A 16,160-nucleotide genomic window follows, 5' to 3' on the forward strand; every position below is an offset into this window, starting at 1 on the left:
TATTTTGGAGATAACTCCTTTCAATAGCTACAGAGATTCTATATTCTTTTTTTTTATGGTTGCTTAGTATTATAAGAATATATCATTAACAATTTAATTTTGAAGCATCATTTATTAAATATAAAACTGTCTAAATACAATTTCTTATCTGTTCAGCTTGTATCCCTCTTCAACAGTAATTTAGTCTTAATAAAATGATTTATTTGTAATTATATTCTTCCAAAAATATTAAGCTGCGAAATTTAAGACAAATTCAAGGAGGTCATAAATAGTTGTTTCAGAAAATAAAGAAGCTTTTAATACTGTTATAAAAAGTACTGAGTGAATCGTTCATACCTGGTAAATGACAGACAGGATTATCCTCTCCATTTTTTTCCAAAATAAGATTAGTCAAGAAGTGTAATCCTACTGTACACTGAAGTAGGTGATGGATACTATCGATACAATTACTATGCAGGTCAATATATCTAAGTTTGTGTTTAATTCCATGAAGAGGCATCAAACCTGCAATACAAACAATGCTCTCGTGATGTCACAGCAGCCATTTTTCTAACAGCTAATTAAAAATAACTTTCATATTTGTTTTATTTAAAGAGGCAAAGGAGCTGCATTAGTAAGACTCTGCTGCAAAGAGGTAGCCAACGAACAGGGTATCAGCAAAGTGAGCTGTTTTGAAGAAACGAGGGTTTGGCATCTCTCGAGGCCAGAGCCCTGGGTACCTAGGCTTTGGTTCTCCTCCAACAAAAAAATGGGCCTCCCCAGGCCCATGCACTTTTATGAGAATAAGAATAAGGCAATGGCTTCCAAATTTTCAACCAATACACCTTTTTAAATTATCAGACATAAGCTAATACTCCAATTTTATTGGGTTGAGTATAAAATAAACACCAATAGCATCCCTTTGATTTAGTTCCCTGGGTAACGTTTCTTGCCTAAGCTCATCTAGAGCAAGGTGACGTCAGAAACTAGATTTGCAGTAGAGGCTTCTGGTGCCAGCACAGCCCTTGGCTGGCCTGACTTCAGCCCCAGCTGCGGTGCACAGGGGTCAGAGTTTTACTCAAATCCGAGTGTGCTGAGCAAGGTTTAACCCAGAAGTGTGAGGCAGTCAAAACACCTCCAGGAGCACCCCTCAACGAGAGGAGAATCACCCGCGGCGGCAGGCCCTAGCTTCCCTTCTTTCGGAAGGGCCATTCTTTCAAAAAGACCTCTCTACTCTGCTCCCCTGAAGGTCTTAGTTTTCAAATTTTGCCTGGCTTAGTACTCTCCATTCATAAATACACAAACTTCTAGTTATTTGAAAACATTAACACAAATAGAAAGAAAAAATATAAAAAATTAATACAAAAACTGCCCTAACATAATAATAAAAGGATAAGTACACAATATAGTACCGTGCTTAATTGCTCAGTCGTGTCCAACTCTTTGTGACCCCATGGGCTGTAGCCCACCAGGCTCTTCTGTCCATCGGATTCTCCAGGCAAGAATCCTGGAGAGGTTGCCATGCCCTCCTCCAGGGGATCTTCCCGACCGAGGGATTGAACCCGGATCTCCCGCATTGCAGGGGATTCTGGAAGACCATTATAGTACTATACTAACACTATTGATAATAATGTAAGAGGACTCACCTTTCTTTTCTTTCTTCCATTTCTTCAACCTGACTGGAATACTCTTTTCTCCTCAATGATCTTTGTTTCTTGCTAACTTCTACTTATCTTTTTTACAGAGCTGCCTCTCTTATTTTCTTCATAGGCTTTATCACTAACTTCTGTTCATCTGTCACACCCTCAGAAGTCTTCTTTGACCACTCACTACAAGATCAGATTGCCTGTCATGTATTCTTATGCATGCTCAACATTTCTTCTCAATTTACCATCACATTTCTGAGTTCTGGTTCCCTGTTACCCATTATTTCTCTTAAGCTGCAACCTCACCTCCCTTTTATGACTCAGTTTTAAACTGCCCCTGGGAACTCACTCCAGATCCTCCTTCTCTAGCCACAGACTCAGAATCTCCCAGATTCATGGCAACAAACACCACTGAAGTCCCGAATCTACAATACCCACTGTGATGCGCTACCCCCAAACTGCAGATCACACACACACACCCCGCAACGAGGTCCTCAAATTTAAGACAGAATCCTTAATTCTTACCCCTGCGCGCGCACACACACACACACACACCTCACAAGGTTCTCAAATTTGAGAATCCACAATTCCTATCCCTGCTCCAATCTTTCCCATGTCAGGAAACAGCACCATCATCCACTCTCTTCACTTTCTCATCTCAATCTATCGGCAAATTCTATGAACTCCACATGTAAACTCTATGTATTTACACCTCTATACTATCTTCATACTAGTCCAAGGCCCCATCACTTCACACCCAGACCACAGAAAGAGCTTTCTAACTGGCTACTGGCCTTTCACTCCTGTCCTACCAAACTTCATTCTTCTTCACCCACTCAGCAGCCAGAGTGATTCTTTAAGCAGATGGATTAGATTAAGTACTTCCTCGTTTAAAGCCTTTCAATGGCTTCCTACTGTTCTTAGAATAATATGCCAATTTCTCACCCTGCTTATGAAGCTCTATGTGATCTGACTTTGCCTACTTTCCCACCTCTTTTCTTGGCACATTAATCCATCATTTGCTACACTCTAGTTGCAGGAACCTTTTTCCTGTTCCTTATCCTGGCAAGCTTGATCACACCTTCGTGTCTCTGCATGTGCTTAATAATATAAACTGTCATTACCCAATGAAGTGTTTTTAAACATATAAAATGTCATTCCAAGAATTATCTATTAGAACTTATAGTTTTATTATATTTTCCTTTGGACTGCAGACAGATCAGTCAATCCTAAAGGAAATCAATCCTGAATATTCATTGGAAGAAATGATGTTGAAGCTGAAGGTCCAATACTGTGGTCACCTGATATGAAGAGCCGACTCATTAGAAAAGACCCTGATGCTGGGAAAGATTGAAGGTGGAAGGGGACAGCAGAGGATGAGATGGTTGGATGGCATCACTGACTCGAAGGACATGAGTTTGAGCAAGCTCTGGGAGATGGTGAAGGACGGAGAAGCCTAGTGTGCTGCAGTCCATGGGATCACAAAGAGTTGGATACGACTGAGCGACTGAACAATAAAATTATATCCATACATAGAATTTGATGTGCTTTAACAAACATATATGGTTATGTTACCCTTACAGTGGAGATGAAGAACATTTTCATCACTCAAATCACTGTGTCCCTATGTAAATCAGTCTTCTCTCATCTTCAATCCCTGGTAACTAATTATCTCATTTCTCCCTTTGTATCTCTGCCTATGTCAGAATATCACACAAATGGGATCATACAATATAATTTTCTGTGATTTGCTCCCTTCACTTAGAATGAGTTCAGTTTAGTCCCTCAGTTGTGTCCGACTCTTTGCAAACCCATGGACTACAGCTTTCCTGTCCACCAACTCCCGGAGCTTACTCAAACTCATAGAGTTGGTGATGCCATCCAACCAACTCATCCTCTGTCATCCCCTGCTCTTCCTGTCTTCAACCTTTCCCAGCATCAGGGTCTTTTCCAATGAGTCCGTTCTTTGCATCAAGTGGCCAAAGTATTGGAGTTTCAGCTTCAGCATCTATCCTTCCAATGACTATTCAGGACTGATTTAGGATTGACTGGTTTGATTTCCATGCTGTCCAAGGGACTCTCAAGAGTCTTCTCCACCACCACAGATCAAAAGCATCAATTCTTCGGTGCTCAGCTTTCTTTATGGTCTAACTCTCACATCCACACGTGACTACTAGGAAAACCATAGCTTTGACGGGATGGACCTTTGTTGGCAAAGTAATGTCTCTGCTTTCTAATATGCTGTCTAGGTTGGTCATAGCTTTTCTTCCAAGGAGCATCTTTTAATTTTATGGCTGCAGTGATTTTGGAGCCCAAGAAAATAAAGTCCGTTTCCCTATCTATTTGCCATTAAGTGATGGGACCAGATGCCATGATCTTCGTTTTTTGAATGTTGAGTTTTAAGCCAACCCAAGTCTCCCTCATTGCAGGTGGATTCTTTACCAGCTGAGTCACCAGGGAAGCCCAAGAATACTGGAGTGGGTAGCCTACCGCTTCTCCAGTGGATCTTCCTGACCCAGGAATTGAACTGGGGTCTCCTGCATTGCAGGTAGATTCCTTACCAATTGAGCTACCAGGGAAGTCCTCACTTAGCATAACTTACTGTAATATTTTTAGATTTATCTATGTTGCTGCATATATCAATACTTCACTTTCTCTCTTTTTTTTTTTTTTTGCTGTACATATGGGATTTTAGATCCCTGATCAGGGCTCCAACCCATATCCCCTGCATTGGAAACATGGAGTCTTAACCACTGGACTGCCAAGGAAGACCCCATAGTTCATTCCTTTTTATTGTCAAGTAATAACCCATCCTGTGGATGTAACACAATTTATCTATTTACCAGGTGATAGACATATGGGTGTCTTCTAATTTTGGAGATTATGAATAACCATATAAACATGATAATTTTAAAAAGAAATATAATTGTTTTACCATTCACATACAAGTCTTTGATTAGAGATGTTTTCATTTCTGCTAGGTAAACACCTAGGAGTAGAAAAGCATGATTATATGCTTACCTTCAAACTATTTTCCAAAGTTTAGTTTTACCATTTTGAATTCTACTAGTAATATATGAAAGCTTTAATCTATCTCATCAACATTTTATATTGTAAGTTTTTTAAACTATACCTAGTCTAGAGGTATGAAATGGATCTCACTGTGATTTTAATTTGCATTTCCTTACTTACTCAGGGTGCAAAAATTTTTTTTTTTTTTTTTTTTAATGCTTGTCATTTGGATAGCCTCTGTAGAAGACTTTGCTCAAATCTTTTGCTTATTTTTTTAGAGAGCTGACATGATCTCATTTGTTTTACTTCCCCACTACAATGTAAGCCCTGTGACAAGAAACTTATCTATTTGTTATAATATTTTTCATCACTATTGAATAGTGCTTGATAGAATGATCTTCAATAAATATCTGCTGAGTAAAACTATCATATACAAGATTCACATTTTTCAGTTAAGGAAGCAACATCCAAAGAACAATATACTTTGCCCAATATCATACTGCAGAGACAGAGCTATGGTTAATACTCAATTCTAATACTTTCACATTTTGGGGGAAAAAATGTTTTTACAAATTAAAATACTGTTGCTACTTTAGTTAAGGGTAGGGACTAGGTCACTGTATTTTATCTTTTGTGTACTAAATTCCTGGCATGTGAAATATGAAAGTCGCTCAGTCGTGTCCGACTCTTTGCGACCCCATGGACTGTAGTCCATGAAATTTTCCAGGCCAGAATACTGGAGTGGTAGCCTTTCCCTTCTCCAGGTGATCTTCCCAACCCAGGGATCGAACCCAGATTCCTGGCATAGGATAGTATTTTCCTAGCAGGGGAGAAAGCTAACAAATGAAATAAGACTGATTCAAATACCATATTGATAAGGATTATGAAGATACTTAGGGGCTTCCCAGAATCCACCTGCCAATACATGAGATGCAAAAGACAGAGGTTTAATCCCTGGGTCAGGAAGATCCCCCGGAGGAGGGAATGGCAACTCATTCCAGTGTTTTTGCCTGAAGAGTCCCACGGACAGAGGAGGCTGGCAGGGACTGCGTTTGCAAAGAGCTGGGCGTGACTGACTAACAGATAAGCAGCAGAATGAAGATAATTACAGAATTTCCCTGGTTCTGACATTAAGAATAATCATAGAACTTTGCTCACTCTGTTAGTGTATCACTGTAAGTCTTTAAAAGATTAACAGTTTTTAGTGCTCTTAGACATGGAAATGTCAAAAAGAAAAAACCTTCTGTGATAGTCAATTTGCTATAGCCTCTGGAATGCTACACACCTGTGCTACATCCAGTGTGGTAGAGCTAGCCACATGTGGCTTTTTAAATTGAAATAAAAATTTAATTAAAATTAACTAAAATTACAAATTCAGTTCCTCAGTGTACTAGTCACATTTCAAGAGCTCAAAGGCACATCTGTCTATTAGTTGCCATGCCAGACAGCACACACAGAGTATTCTCATCACTGTGGAACGTTCTACTGGACATTCCTCTCTATATATTAATAACATAACTCATCAATTCTCTAAGATTAAAAGTGCATCCCTCCCAAAGTCTGTCCTCCCTAACCTAATTTTTCCTGTAACTTGTTACTCTAGTTTTTATTCAGCTGTAGGTTCAGCCCCAACAAAAAAATATGATTGAAAAACACTCTAGATGAGATTTTAAGTCAAAAATTGGATTATTCAGTTCTACAACATGCAGAGCTATATCACTCATTACATGTGGCCAATACTCAGCTTTATAGAAAACAGAAGTTTATCTACTTACCACTAAGATCATTTATGTGGTTGTAAGATAAATTCAATCTAGTCAGATTACTTAGTGCTTCAAGACCTAAAATAAAATAAAGTCATTATAAGATTCAAATAATCAACTAATCAGGGTTACATACTATTACAATACTATTTCAGATTGCTTTGAAGTACATCTACAGTTGATAACAATGAAATCAATTTTTTGATATTTTGCAAAATAATTTTTTTTAAAAATTGGTAACTTTTTTAGAAAAAAACTTTTCATATAATGACTTTTAGAGTCAGCTTTGAAAAATTTATGAATATTTATCATCTCCCTTACACAAAGTAATACATGAAAAGCACTTACAAACCTTCTATTCTTGTGATCAAATTGCAGGACAAATTTAAAGTGCACAGTTTTGTCAGTGTGTTTAGTCCTTCAATTTGACTTATTTGATTAGATGACAGATCTAAATGTTGTAAATTCCAAATGTGATCAATGGATGTGATCTTCGAGATGTTGTTGCAATGAAGATTGATGGCATGAAGAGCTGAGTCTAAAGACAGCTCTGAAATGCTACAAAGGAAAATAGATGCTATTAAAACCAAGTAAAAAATGTTCCAAAAAATCATGGCTAAAAAACTAAAATTATCCAAAGAGCACATAGATAGTATGCAGGTACTCTATTCATTCTATAATAAAATTCTTCCTACTTAAGGTAGCTTTGAAATGTCTCATTAGGTGCAATGTTTCTTACAACCAGCTAGCATTTGGTACCATTTATATAAATAACTCAATCAAGAAAGGAAAGGGATGCTGGGCATTTCTTGGTTTTATATGCAGTCATCAGTATAAAGCAAAAGCAATATTTATAAAAGTTCAAATCTGCACTTTTTTTTTGCTATGTTATTTGAATAAATGAATTAGTCTCTCTAAACCTGTTTCCCCCTGCTCATTTAATCCTCACAACTCCAAGCAGCAGGTGTTTAAGGATACGATTTACAGAAAGTAGGACCTTGTCCAGGTTCTTGTGCAAATCACCTAATTGAGCCACAGGATAAATATGGATCTGACACTTAAGTTTACAATCTTACTCTCATCACTGTCTGCAATGTCTGTTTAACCCAGAATGTAGCTGATTTCAAAATAAACCACTAACTCTTGCCATTTGTAGTGAAAAAGTCCCTGTCCTCCCTTGCTGAAACTTGGACTGCATCTCCTCTAGATGGAACTCATCTTTTCATTCTCTGAATTGCTGCTATTTTAAACTAGAGTCTCTTCTGAAGATAGGAGTTCCAGGAATACAAGCTACAGTGAACATAATTCAGATATGCTGGAACTGGGACACATGAAATCAGGGGCATCTCTTCCATGTTTTGTAGCAGCTACAGTAAAGCTGTAGGAAATCTCAAAGCAGGAAAATGAGTTAGCAGTCAAGGAGTAAAAAAGGAAAACAAGGAATTCAGGTTTGTTTCCAAATTAGTATTAAGAATCTCAAATTTAAAATTGAAACACATAAAGTTTGAATATGTTGTAAGATCATTCAATTTATGCTTTACTCTTCACACTGAAGCTCATAAGAATCCCTGGCAGAAAAAGGTTGCTGCTGCTGCTGCTGCTAAGTCACCTCAGTCCGACTCTGTGTGACCCCATAAACAGCAGCTCACCAGGCTCCCCCGTCCCTGGGTTTTCTCCAGGCAAGAACACTGGAGTGGGTTGCCATTTCCTTCTCCAATGCATGAAAGTGAAAAGTGAAAGGGAAGTCGCTCAGTCGTGTCTGACTCTTAGCGACCCCATGGACTGCAGCCCACCAGGCTCCTCTGACCACAGGATTCTCCAGGCCAGAATCCTGGAGTGGGTAGCCTTTCCCTTCTCCAGGGGATCTTCCCAACCCAGGGATCAAACCCAGGCCTTCCCCAATGCACGCGCATTCTTTACCAGCTGAGCCACCAGGGAATCCCTAAGAGTAGACAGAGTGTGTGTGTGGAAGTCTCTGAAAATATAAAGCTGCTAAATAGGTGCTTACCCAATCTCTACCGCTGGCGCTTTCATAGTTTGCCCTGGTTAATTACGATCAGCCTGTTTAACTTTCTAAAACTCAGCTTCCAGAGGGTACCAGGCTAAGTGGAAAACATTTATAGATGATGGTGGTGCTGTTCAGTTCAGTCGATCAGTCGTGTCCAACTCTGTGCCATTCCACAGACAGCAGCCCACCAGGCTCCCCCGTCCATGGGATTTTCCAGGCAAGAGTACTGGAGTGGGGTGCCATTGCCTTCTCCGAAATTTCATACTAGCACTCTCTGAATGTGACAATTTCTAATATTTTCCAATTGTCTAGCTTCTGTCATTTACTGGGGCTTCCCTGGTGGTTCAGACGGTAAAGAATCTGCCTACAATGCAGGAGACCCAGGATGAGCTATTATTTAGTGCCAGACCTTATGCTAGTAACACATGCTCCTAATGACAGCCATTTATTTTCTGAAACATTGTTTCCGGAAACTAATATTGTGCAGATATCGTAGTATAGTTATCTGAAAAAGCAGACTGTGAAATTAGACAGAAATGATTTTGAATTCAAACTTAGTCCACCAGCTGCATGAAGCTGGGAAAGTTATAAAGATCTTCTGAGTCTCAGATAGGTCCTCTGTTAATATTACTACCTTGCACAATTCTGAGGATAGATGATAATACAGTCACACACAGAGATGGCATTCAACGTGGCAGCTATTATTAAATATAAATGTAAATATTCCTTTGAAAAAACACCTTCGTGGAATTTTCTGGCAAATTTTAGATCGAGATCCAGAACAAGCTGCTTTGATTATCGGTAGGGTGTGCACAGAGCGCAGGCAACAAAGAAACCATGTATGTGGAAAGGCAAAGACAAGCCTACTATGGCACAGAACTGCCTGTTTGGGGCTTTAGTGTGCCTAATCACAGGGAGTCAACTGGAAAAAAAGAGAGGGGTGTGACAAAAAAAGCACACAGGGGCCAATCAGCAACGCAGAACCAAGAGCCTAGTATCGTGCACACATTTGGGCTGCATGAAAGAAGAAAACGGTAAACTAAATAGGTTTAGCATTTTCAAAAAGCGTGAACAATACACGTATCACAGCGCTCTGCAAAGGAGAAATCAGAGTGGGGGCAAAAGAACCGAGGCAAAACCAATGAAGAGCAGCCAAGTCTTACTTCACAGCTGCCAGAGACACTCCGCGCCACTTTCCGTCACAAGGAAGGAGCAGAGAGGACCAGGAACGACAGAGCGAGCAAACGAACAGCAGCGGTGAAGAAAGGACCAGCGAAGGCTGGCAGGGACGCGGGCAGTCCCGAGGGCGGAGGGCGGGCGGCCCCGCTGGACACGGGCCTGGCCCCTCAGCAGCGCGGCTGTGGCGCGGAGCGGCGGCCGAAGCCAGACGCCTTCGGGCGCGGCCTCGGAGAAGCCGCTCCGCACCTCCGCACCTGCGCTCTTCCCCGAGGCCCACGCCCCTCGCCCGGGGCTGCGCGGGCCGCTCCCGGCGGCGGGAGCACCCTTTACCTCCGCAGGCCTTTGTCCATGAAGCACAAATCCCCGCAGTTGCTGTCGCCGTCCTCATTCTCGACTTCCGTCTCCCCCGGGGCCTCCATGGCACCGGCGACGGGGAGCGGGGTCGTAACCGGCGCCCAGCGCAGGGCCTGAGAGCCCGGAACACGCCTCCCGGGTTGGCGGAACCCCGGCCCGACGGGGCGGGGCGGAAACCCCACCTCCAACCGACGGAGGGCCCTTTCCCGCCCGGACGGCGTCGCGAAGCCGGAAGCCGGAGATTCTCCACAGAGGGCGTCCTTCCCTTTTACGGCATCTATGGCGAATGCTCGGCACTTGCCGTAAAGCGAGGCATTTTTGCCGGGCTTTGGGTTGTTGGGGAATGAGTAGGTCTTTCCTGGGTGGCTCTTCCGTATTGGTTTTTGCATTGTGGGCGACTGACTTCTGAAGGCGATTTCACAGCAGCTTGTTCTTACAGATGTATAGGCTTTCAGGTCAGTTCAGTCAGTTCAGTCGCGTCCAACTCTTTGCAACCCCATGGACTGCAGCACGCCAGGCCTCCCTGTCCATCACCAACTCCCCGAGTTTACTCAAACTCATGTTCATCGAGTAGGTGATGCCATCCAACCATCTCATCCTCTGTCGTCCCCTTCTCCTCCAGTCTTCAATCTTTCCCAGCATCAGGGTCTTTTCCGGTGAGTCAGTTCTTTGGCCAAAGCATAGGCTTCCATATCTATAAGTTGACACCCCCCCCCGCCCCCGGGACTATTGACTTTCCTGTTGATTCCGCAGGCATTTGTGGAATGCCTTATTTGTGCCAGGGACTTCACCTTGTGATAAGGAATAAGATAAAGCCCATTTTCCTTCCTGGAAGCATTCACAGTTCATTAGAGGAAATGCTGGGAGGGATTGGGGGCAGTAGGAGAAGGGGATGACCGAGGATGAGATGGCTGGATGGCATCACGGACTCGATGGACGTGAGTCTGAGTGAACTCCGGGAGATGGTGATGAACAGGGAGGCCTGGCGCGCTGCGATTCATGGGGTCGCAAAGAGTCGGACACGACTGAGCGACTGAACTGAACTGAACCGAACTGAACTGAAGAGGAAATGAAGGCGTCAATGCTGTTGCTTAGAGCAGCACAGTAGCATTTACGGCCAACTGCACAGTTCCTGTGGGTAGTCAGGAAATTTTCTCAAATGAGGTCATCAATAGATGCCCGAGCAGGATCTTACTAGGTTACAGTGTGTTCTGTACAGAGTGTCATTCCAGGTAAGCAAACAGGGCCCAGATAAGGTCAAAGAACACTCCTGGTTAGGTTATTCTATGTGGCATGGGAAAAATTTTGTTGTATTGTGTTCAGTCACTCAGTCTTGTCCAACTCTTTGTGACCCCCATGGACTATAGCTCTTCAGGCTCCTCTGTCCATGGGATTCTCAGGCAAAAATGTTGGAGTGTACTGCCATGCCCTCCTTCAGGGGATCCTCCCAACCCAGCCATGAAACCTGCATCTCATGTCTCCTGCATTGGCAGGAAGATTCTTTACCACTGTGCCACCTGGGAAGCCCTAGACAACCATAGTATGGCCAAAATAACCATGAGATTCAGTTAAGTTCAGTTCACTTCAGTTGATCTGGGTGCCTAGCTGCCTCAGTTTTGTCCAACTCTGCGACCCCATGGACTGTAGCCCACCAAGTTTCTCTGTCCATGGGAAGAATACTGAAATGGGGTGTCGTTCCCTTTTCCAGGGGATCTTTCCAACCCAGGGATTGAACCAGTGTCTCTTGCATCTCCTGCTTGGGCAGATGGATTCTTTACCACTTTGCCACCTGGGAAGGCCACTGGAAATATCTTTAAATGGAGACAAAAGTTATAGCTCAACCCTGGACCTGCCACTGTCCTGAACTAAAATCTTCAGTGGTTCCTCATTAGTGATGGAAGAAATTTTCACATATTCAGTCATGCAGAAGTCATTCTGGCTTTTATATCGTTTGTCTTTATGCTAACTAGAACTTCTGTGTTATGTCAAACATGCAGTGTACATCTGCTTTCACCATTAAATGAGAGAGTGCACTTAAAAATCAAAATGGATTAACTGATTCAGGCATTCAAAATGGAGCTGAGTGGCCATTGTGGATGTGGTTTCAAACACATTTCTGCATCTTTGAGAATTTGAATTTTCTATGCTCTGTCAAACTCTAGGACACCACCAGCTGTCTTCAAAACACTGCCTTCTAGTGGCCACCAGCTGCAACATTATGGTCACAAATCTCCCCTTGTAACTATGCAACCATTTCAGATCCCAACGAATCCTTGTTTAATTAGCATCCATACTTCTTGCCAGCTCCAATCCTAATTCTGGACAACCAATTTATATAATTTTGCTGTTTTTGCCTATATAGACTTTCCCTGTTTTGCAGCCCAGCAGAACATTATTTAAGTTCTTCTTGAATCTATGCCTACTGAGCTATAATCCTTAGTTTGGTTGGAATAAAGCTCTTTCCTATTCTTATTATAGATGGTTTATTGATTAACAGTGTCAACATTGGCCATCTAAACAAAGGCCCAACTTTCTAATCTAAAATGGAAAATATTTACAGACTTAACTGTCATTAGTCACATGCTGTATAGATGTACCTATTATATTCTAAAGCTTGTAGCCACAATTCACTGTTTCTTACAGTTATGTGCTTTACTATGTGTCTGCAGCTCCTTTTAACAAAAGGTGGAGGTATGAACTCTTTACTAGCTCCTTGATTCTGGGTTTATATGTGACTTTTTGTTTTGGTCAGTAGAATTCATTGAAATTGTAGTGGTGGGCCTCAAGATGTCTTGCATGTTTCTGCTCTATCTCTTGGAAGCCTGCCTTAGCTGCTATTTGAGCAAGCTACATGGAGCAGAAATAAGTCACCCCAGCTAAGGACAGACAGATGCATGCATGAACCTGGAAGCACTTAGTTGAACAAGTGCAAATTGCCAAATAATGGAAATAGAAGCTAAACAAACAGTTTTGTTTTAGGTCAGTAAATTATGGAGGAGATAGGATTAGATGACAGGTAAGTCACTATACAATAACTGAATGTTAATTAAAATACAGATTTTTTTCAATTGTGATAAGTATTATAGTCTAACCTTAAACAAACAACTGATATAAGAAATAAATCTTTTGATTTTAAATGTACCAGATCTTTCCTCCAAAATTAAGTGCATTATAATTCATTAAATTAATTAATCAAAATATTTATTATAGTTAGTCAAGTTTAAAACTTGTAGATTGTATCTGAATTGCCTCAGTACTGAAAGATTTTTTTTCAGAATGATAACTTGGTGAATTATATTTCTATTATTTGGCTGTTAAAATCACTATTGCTTAGAAACCTGAAGTTTTGCTTCTAATTCTCTATCTGCAAAAAGTAAAGTCGTTTCTATAGGAGTTCTCAGTTCTAAAATTTAAAAAAAAATCATGCTAAATAATCTGTAATCAACCCCTTTCAGCAATGACACTGCAATTTTATTTTATATTTTACATTGAAAAAGCAAGAGAGTTCCAGAAAAACATTTATTTCTGCTTTATTGACTATGCCAAAGCCTTTGACTGTGTGGATCACAAGAAACTGGAAAATTCTGAAAGAGAAGGGAATACCAGACCACCTAACCTGCCTCTTGAGAAATCTGTATGCAGGTCAGGAAGCAACAGTTAGAACTGGACATGGAACAACAGACTGGTTCCAAATAGGAAAAGGAGTACATCAAGGCTGTATATTGTCACCCTGCTTATTTAACTTCTATGCAGAGTACATCATGAGAAATGCTGGACTGGAAGAAACATAAGCTGGAATCAAGATTGCTGGGAGAAATATCAATAACCTCAGATATGCAGATTGACACCACCCTTATGGCAGAAAGTGAAGAGGAACTAAAAAGCCTCTTGATGAAAGTGAAAGAGGAGAGCAAAACAGTTCGCTTAAAGCTCAACATTCAGAAAACGAAGATTATGGCATCCGGTCCCATCACTTCATGGGAAATAGATGGGGAAACAGTGGAAACAGTGTCAAACTTTATTTTGGGGGGCTCCAAAATCACTGCAGATGGTGACTGCAGCCATGAAATTAAAAGACGCTCACTCCTTGGAAGAAAAGTTATGACCAACCTAGATAGTATATTCAAAAGCAGAGACATTACTTTGCCGACTAAGGTCCGTCTAGTCAAGGCTATGGTTTTTCCAGTGGTCATGTATGGATGTGAGAGTTGGACTGTGAAGAAGGCTGAGGGCCGAAGAATTGATGCTTTTGAATTGTGATGTTGGAGAAGACTCTTGAGAGTCCCTTGGACTGCAAGGAGATCCAACTAGTCCATTCTGAAGGAGATCAGCCCTGGGATTTCTTTGGAAGGAATGATGCTAAAGCTGAAACTCCAGTACTTTGGCCACCTCATGCGAAGAGTTGACTCATTGGAAAAGACTATGATGCTGGGAGGGATTGGGGGCAGGAGGAGAAGGGGACGACCCAGGATGAGATGGCTGGATGGCATCACGGACTCGATGGACGTGAGTCTGAGTGACCTCCGGGAGTTGGTGATGTGCAGGGAGGCCTGGCGTGCTGTGATTCATGGGGTTGCAAAGAGTCGGACATGACTGAGTGACTGAACTGAACTGAACGTTGAAAAAAAATTCCTTTTAGAGAACGTTTATTTATTTGTTTATTTTTGGCTCTGCTAGGTCTTGGTTGCTGTGCATGGGCTTTCTCTAGCTGTGGCGAGTTGGGGCCCCTCTTGGTTTCACACGGGCTTCTCCTTGTGGTGGTTTCTCTTGTTGTGGAGCACAGGCTTCAGTCGTTGCAGCACACAGGCTCCATAGTTGCAGGTTGTGGGCTCAGAAGTTGCAGCTTGCTGGCTCTAAAGCACTGGTAGTTGTGGCACTTGGCTGTACATGCTCCACGGCTTGTGGGATCCTCCTGGACCAGGATTGCATCCACATTTCCCCCACTGGCAGTCCAATTCCCATCCACTGTACCACCAGGGAAGTCCCTATAGTTTGCATTTTTGAATTGCACTTCAGTCTGCCTTTGAATTGCTTTACATGATATCTATGAAGTATTTGTGGTTGCAAAATGAGCAATATATTTGGAAGCAATCTTATCAATGTGTAATCAAGCATGAGATAGGCAGTCAGGTTGATGTATTGGTATTGTTGGGAAGGTAGAGATAATAGTATCTATTCTGTAAATGTTATGTAGAAAGGCTGGTGTGTGGTGAGGGCATGTGTGTGTGTGTGTGTGTGTATGTGTGCATGCAACAGAAGGCAAGAGATGAGGACAGAAAGGTAGAAAGTTAGGCTTGAATCAGATCTTGGAGAACCTACCATGGTCAGCTTAGGAGTTGATATTTGGTCTGAAGAAAGGTGATGATGAGATGATGGTGTGCTGGTCGCACAGTGGTGAAAGTAAGCTTGGGAGAAGATGCAACAAAATGAGAAGGAGGAATATTTAAGTAGGAAGGTGACAGGATTAGATTTGTGTTTTATAATATGTATAGAAACTGAGTGGAGGCTGGATTGGAGGGAAAATATTGGTGGCAGGTGCATAAATTAAGATACAGTTGCATAAATTAGGTGAGAAAAATGAAAACCTGGATGAAGGCACTAGGGGTGGGACTGATGAGAAAGAAAAATATCCAAGATGTTGTTGACTGATTTGGATGCAGGGTGTAAGACAACTATAGCTGTTGACTTTTTCTTCATCTTGATACTTTTTAAATATCCTCTTGTGTTTTACCGCATACCTATGAGACCAAAATGTAATGGTGGTGTTACACATCCTATAATTTACATTTGTCTTTTTCTGTTAGACTCTACTGGCATTTTTATGACAATTTTTTCAGACAAGATACAAAGCCATTTTTCTTTTTAACCACATAAAGTGTGTACAAGCTTTTTGCAAAAACCCAAAGCTTTTAAAATGTTATGATGACATGATCCTTTCAGATCCCAGTACAGAACATCAGGGCAATGAGATGGGCACAGAAGATCAGTTTCCTTTGTAACTTGTGGCCTTGAAAATATCTACATCACTCATGAATTCCATTTATACTTGGTTGTGTACATTAGCCCCTCCAAACAATGGACAGAGCATGCCAGAACATCCTCGCCTTTGATGGAGTGCTAGAGGGGCTGGCTTTGGCATTCTTTGCGGGGTAGTGGCGGGGGGGGGGTGGTGGGGGGGTTGGGGGAGGAATGGGGTGGGGAGCTAAGAACCAAAAAAAG

At 41.7% G+C, this 16,160-nt stretch overlaps 1 protein-coding gene across 2 annotated transcripts in view; it reads right to left on the bottom strand.

Moving 5' to 3' along the window:
* LRRCC1 (leucine rich repeat and coiled-coil centrosomal protein 1) overlaps positions 1 to 10,095 on the bottom strand; it is a 31,844-nt gene extending 21,749 nt beyond the window's left edge. The window contains exons 1-4 of one of the 2 annotated variants that reach the window (XM_040261143.1): positions 9,918 to 10,095; positions 6,753 to 6,958; positions 6,413 to 6,478; positions 337 to 504 (exon numbers count right to left, since the gene is read on the bottom strand). In XM_040261143.1, the coding sequence (XP_040117077.1) occupies positions 337 to 504; positions 6,413 to 6,478; positions 6,753 to 6,958; positions 9,918 to 10,006 (529 nt within the window). In that variant the 5' untranslated portion in view covers positions 10,007 to 10,095. The remainder of the gene's footprint in view (positions 1 to 336; positions 505 to 6,412; positions 6,479 to 6,752; positions 6,959 to 9,917) is intronic. The other variant, XM_040261144.1, reaches the window with a different exon arrangement.
* Positions 10,096 to 16,160: the final 6,065 nt, after the last annotated feature.

This window comes from Oryx dammah, unplaced genomic scaffold (genome assembly GCF_014754425.2).
Source record: "Oryx dammah isolate SB20612 unplaced genomic scaffold, SCBI_Odam_1.1 HiC_scaffold_19, whole genome shotgun sequence".
Lineage (NCBI taxonomy): Eukaryota > Metazoa > Chordata > Mammalia > Artiodactyla > Bovidae > Oryx > Oryx dammah.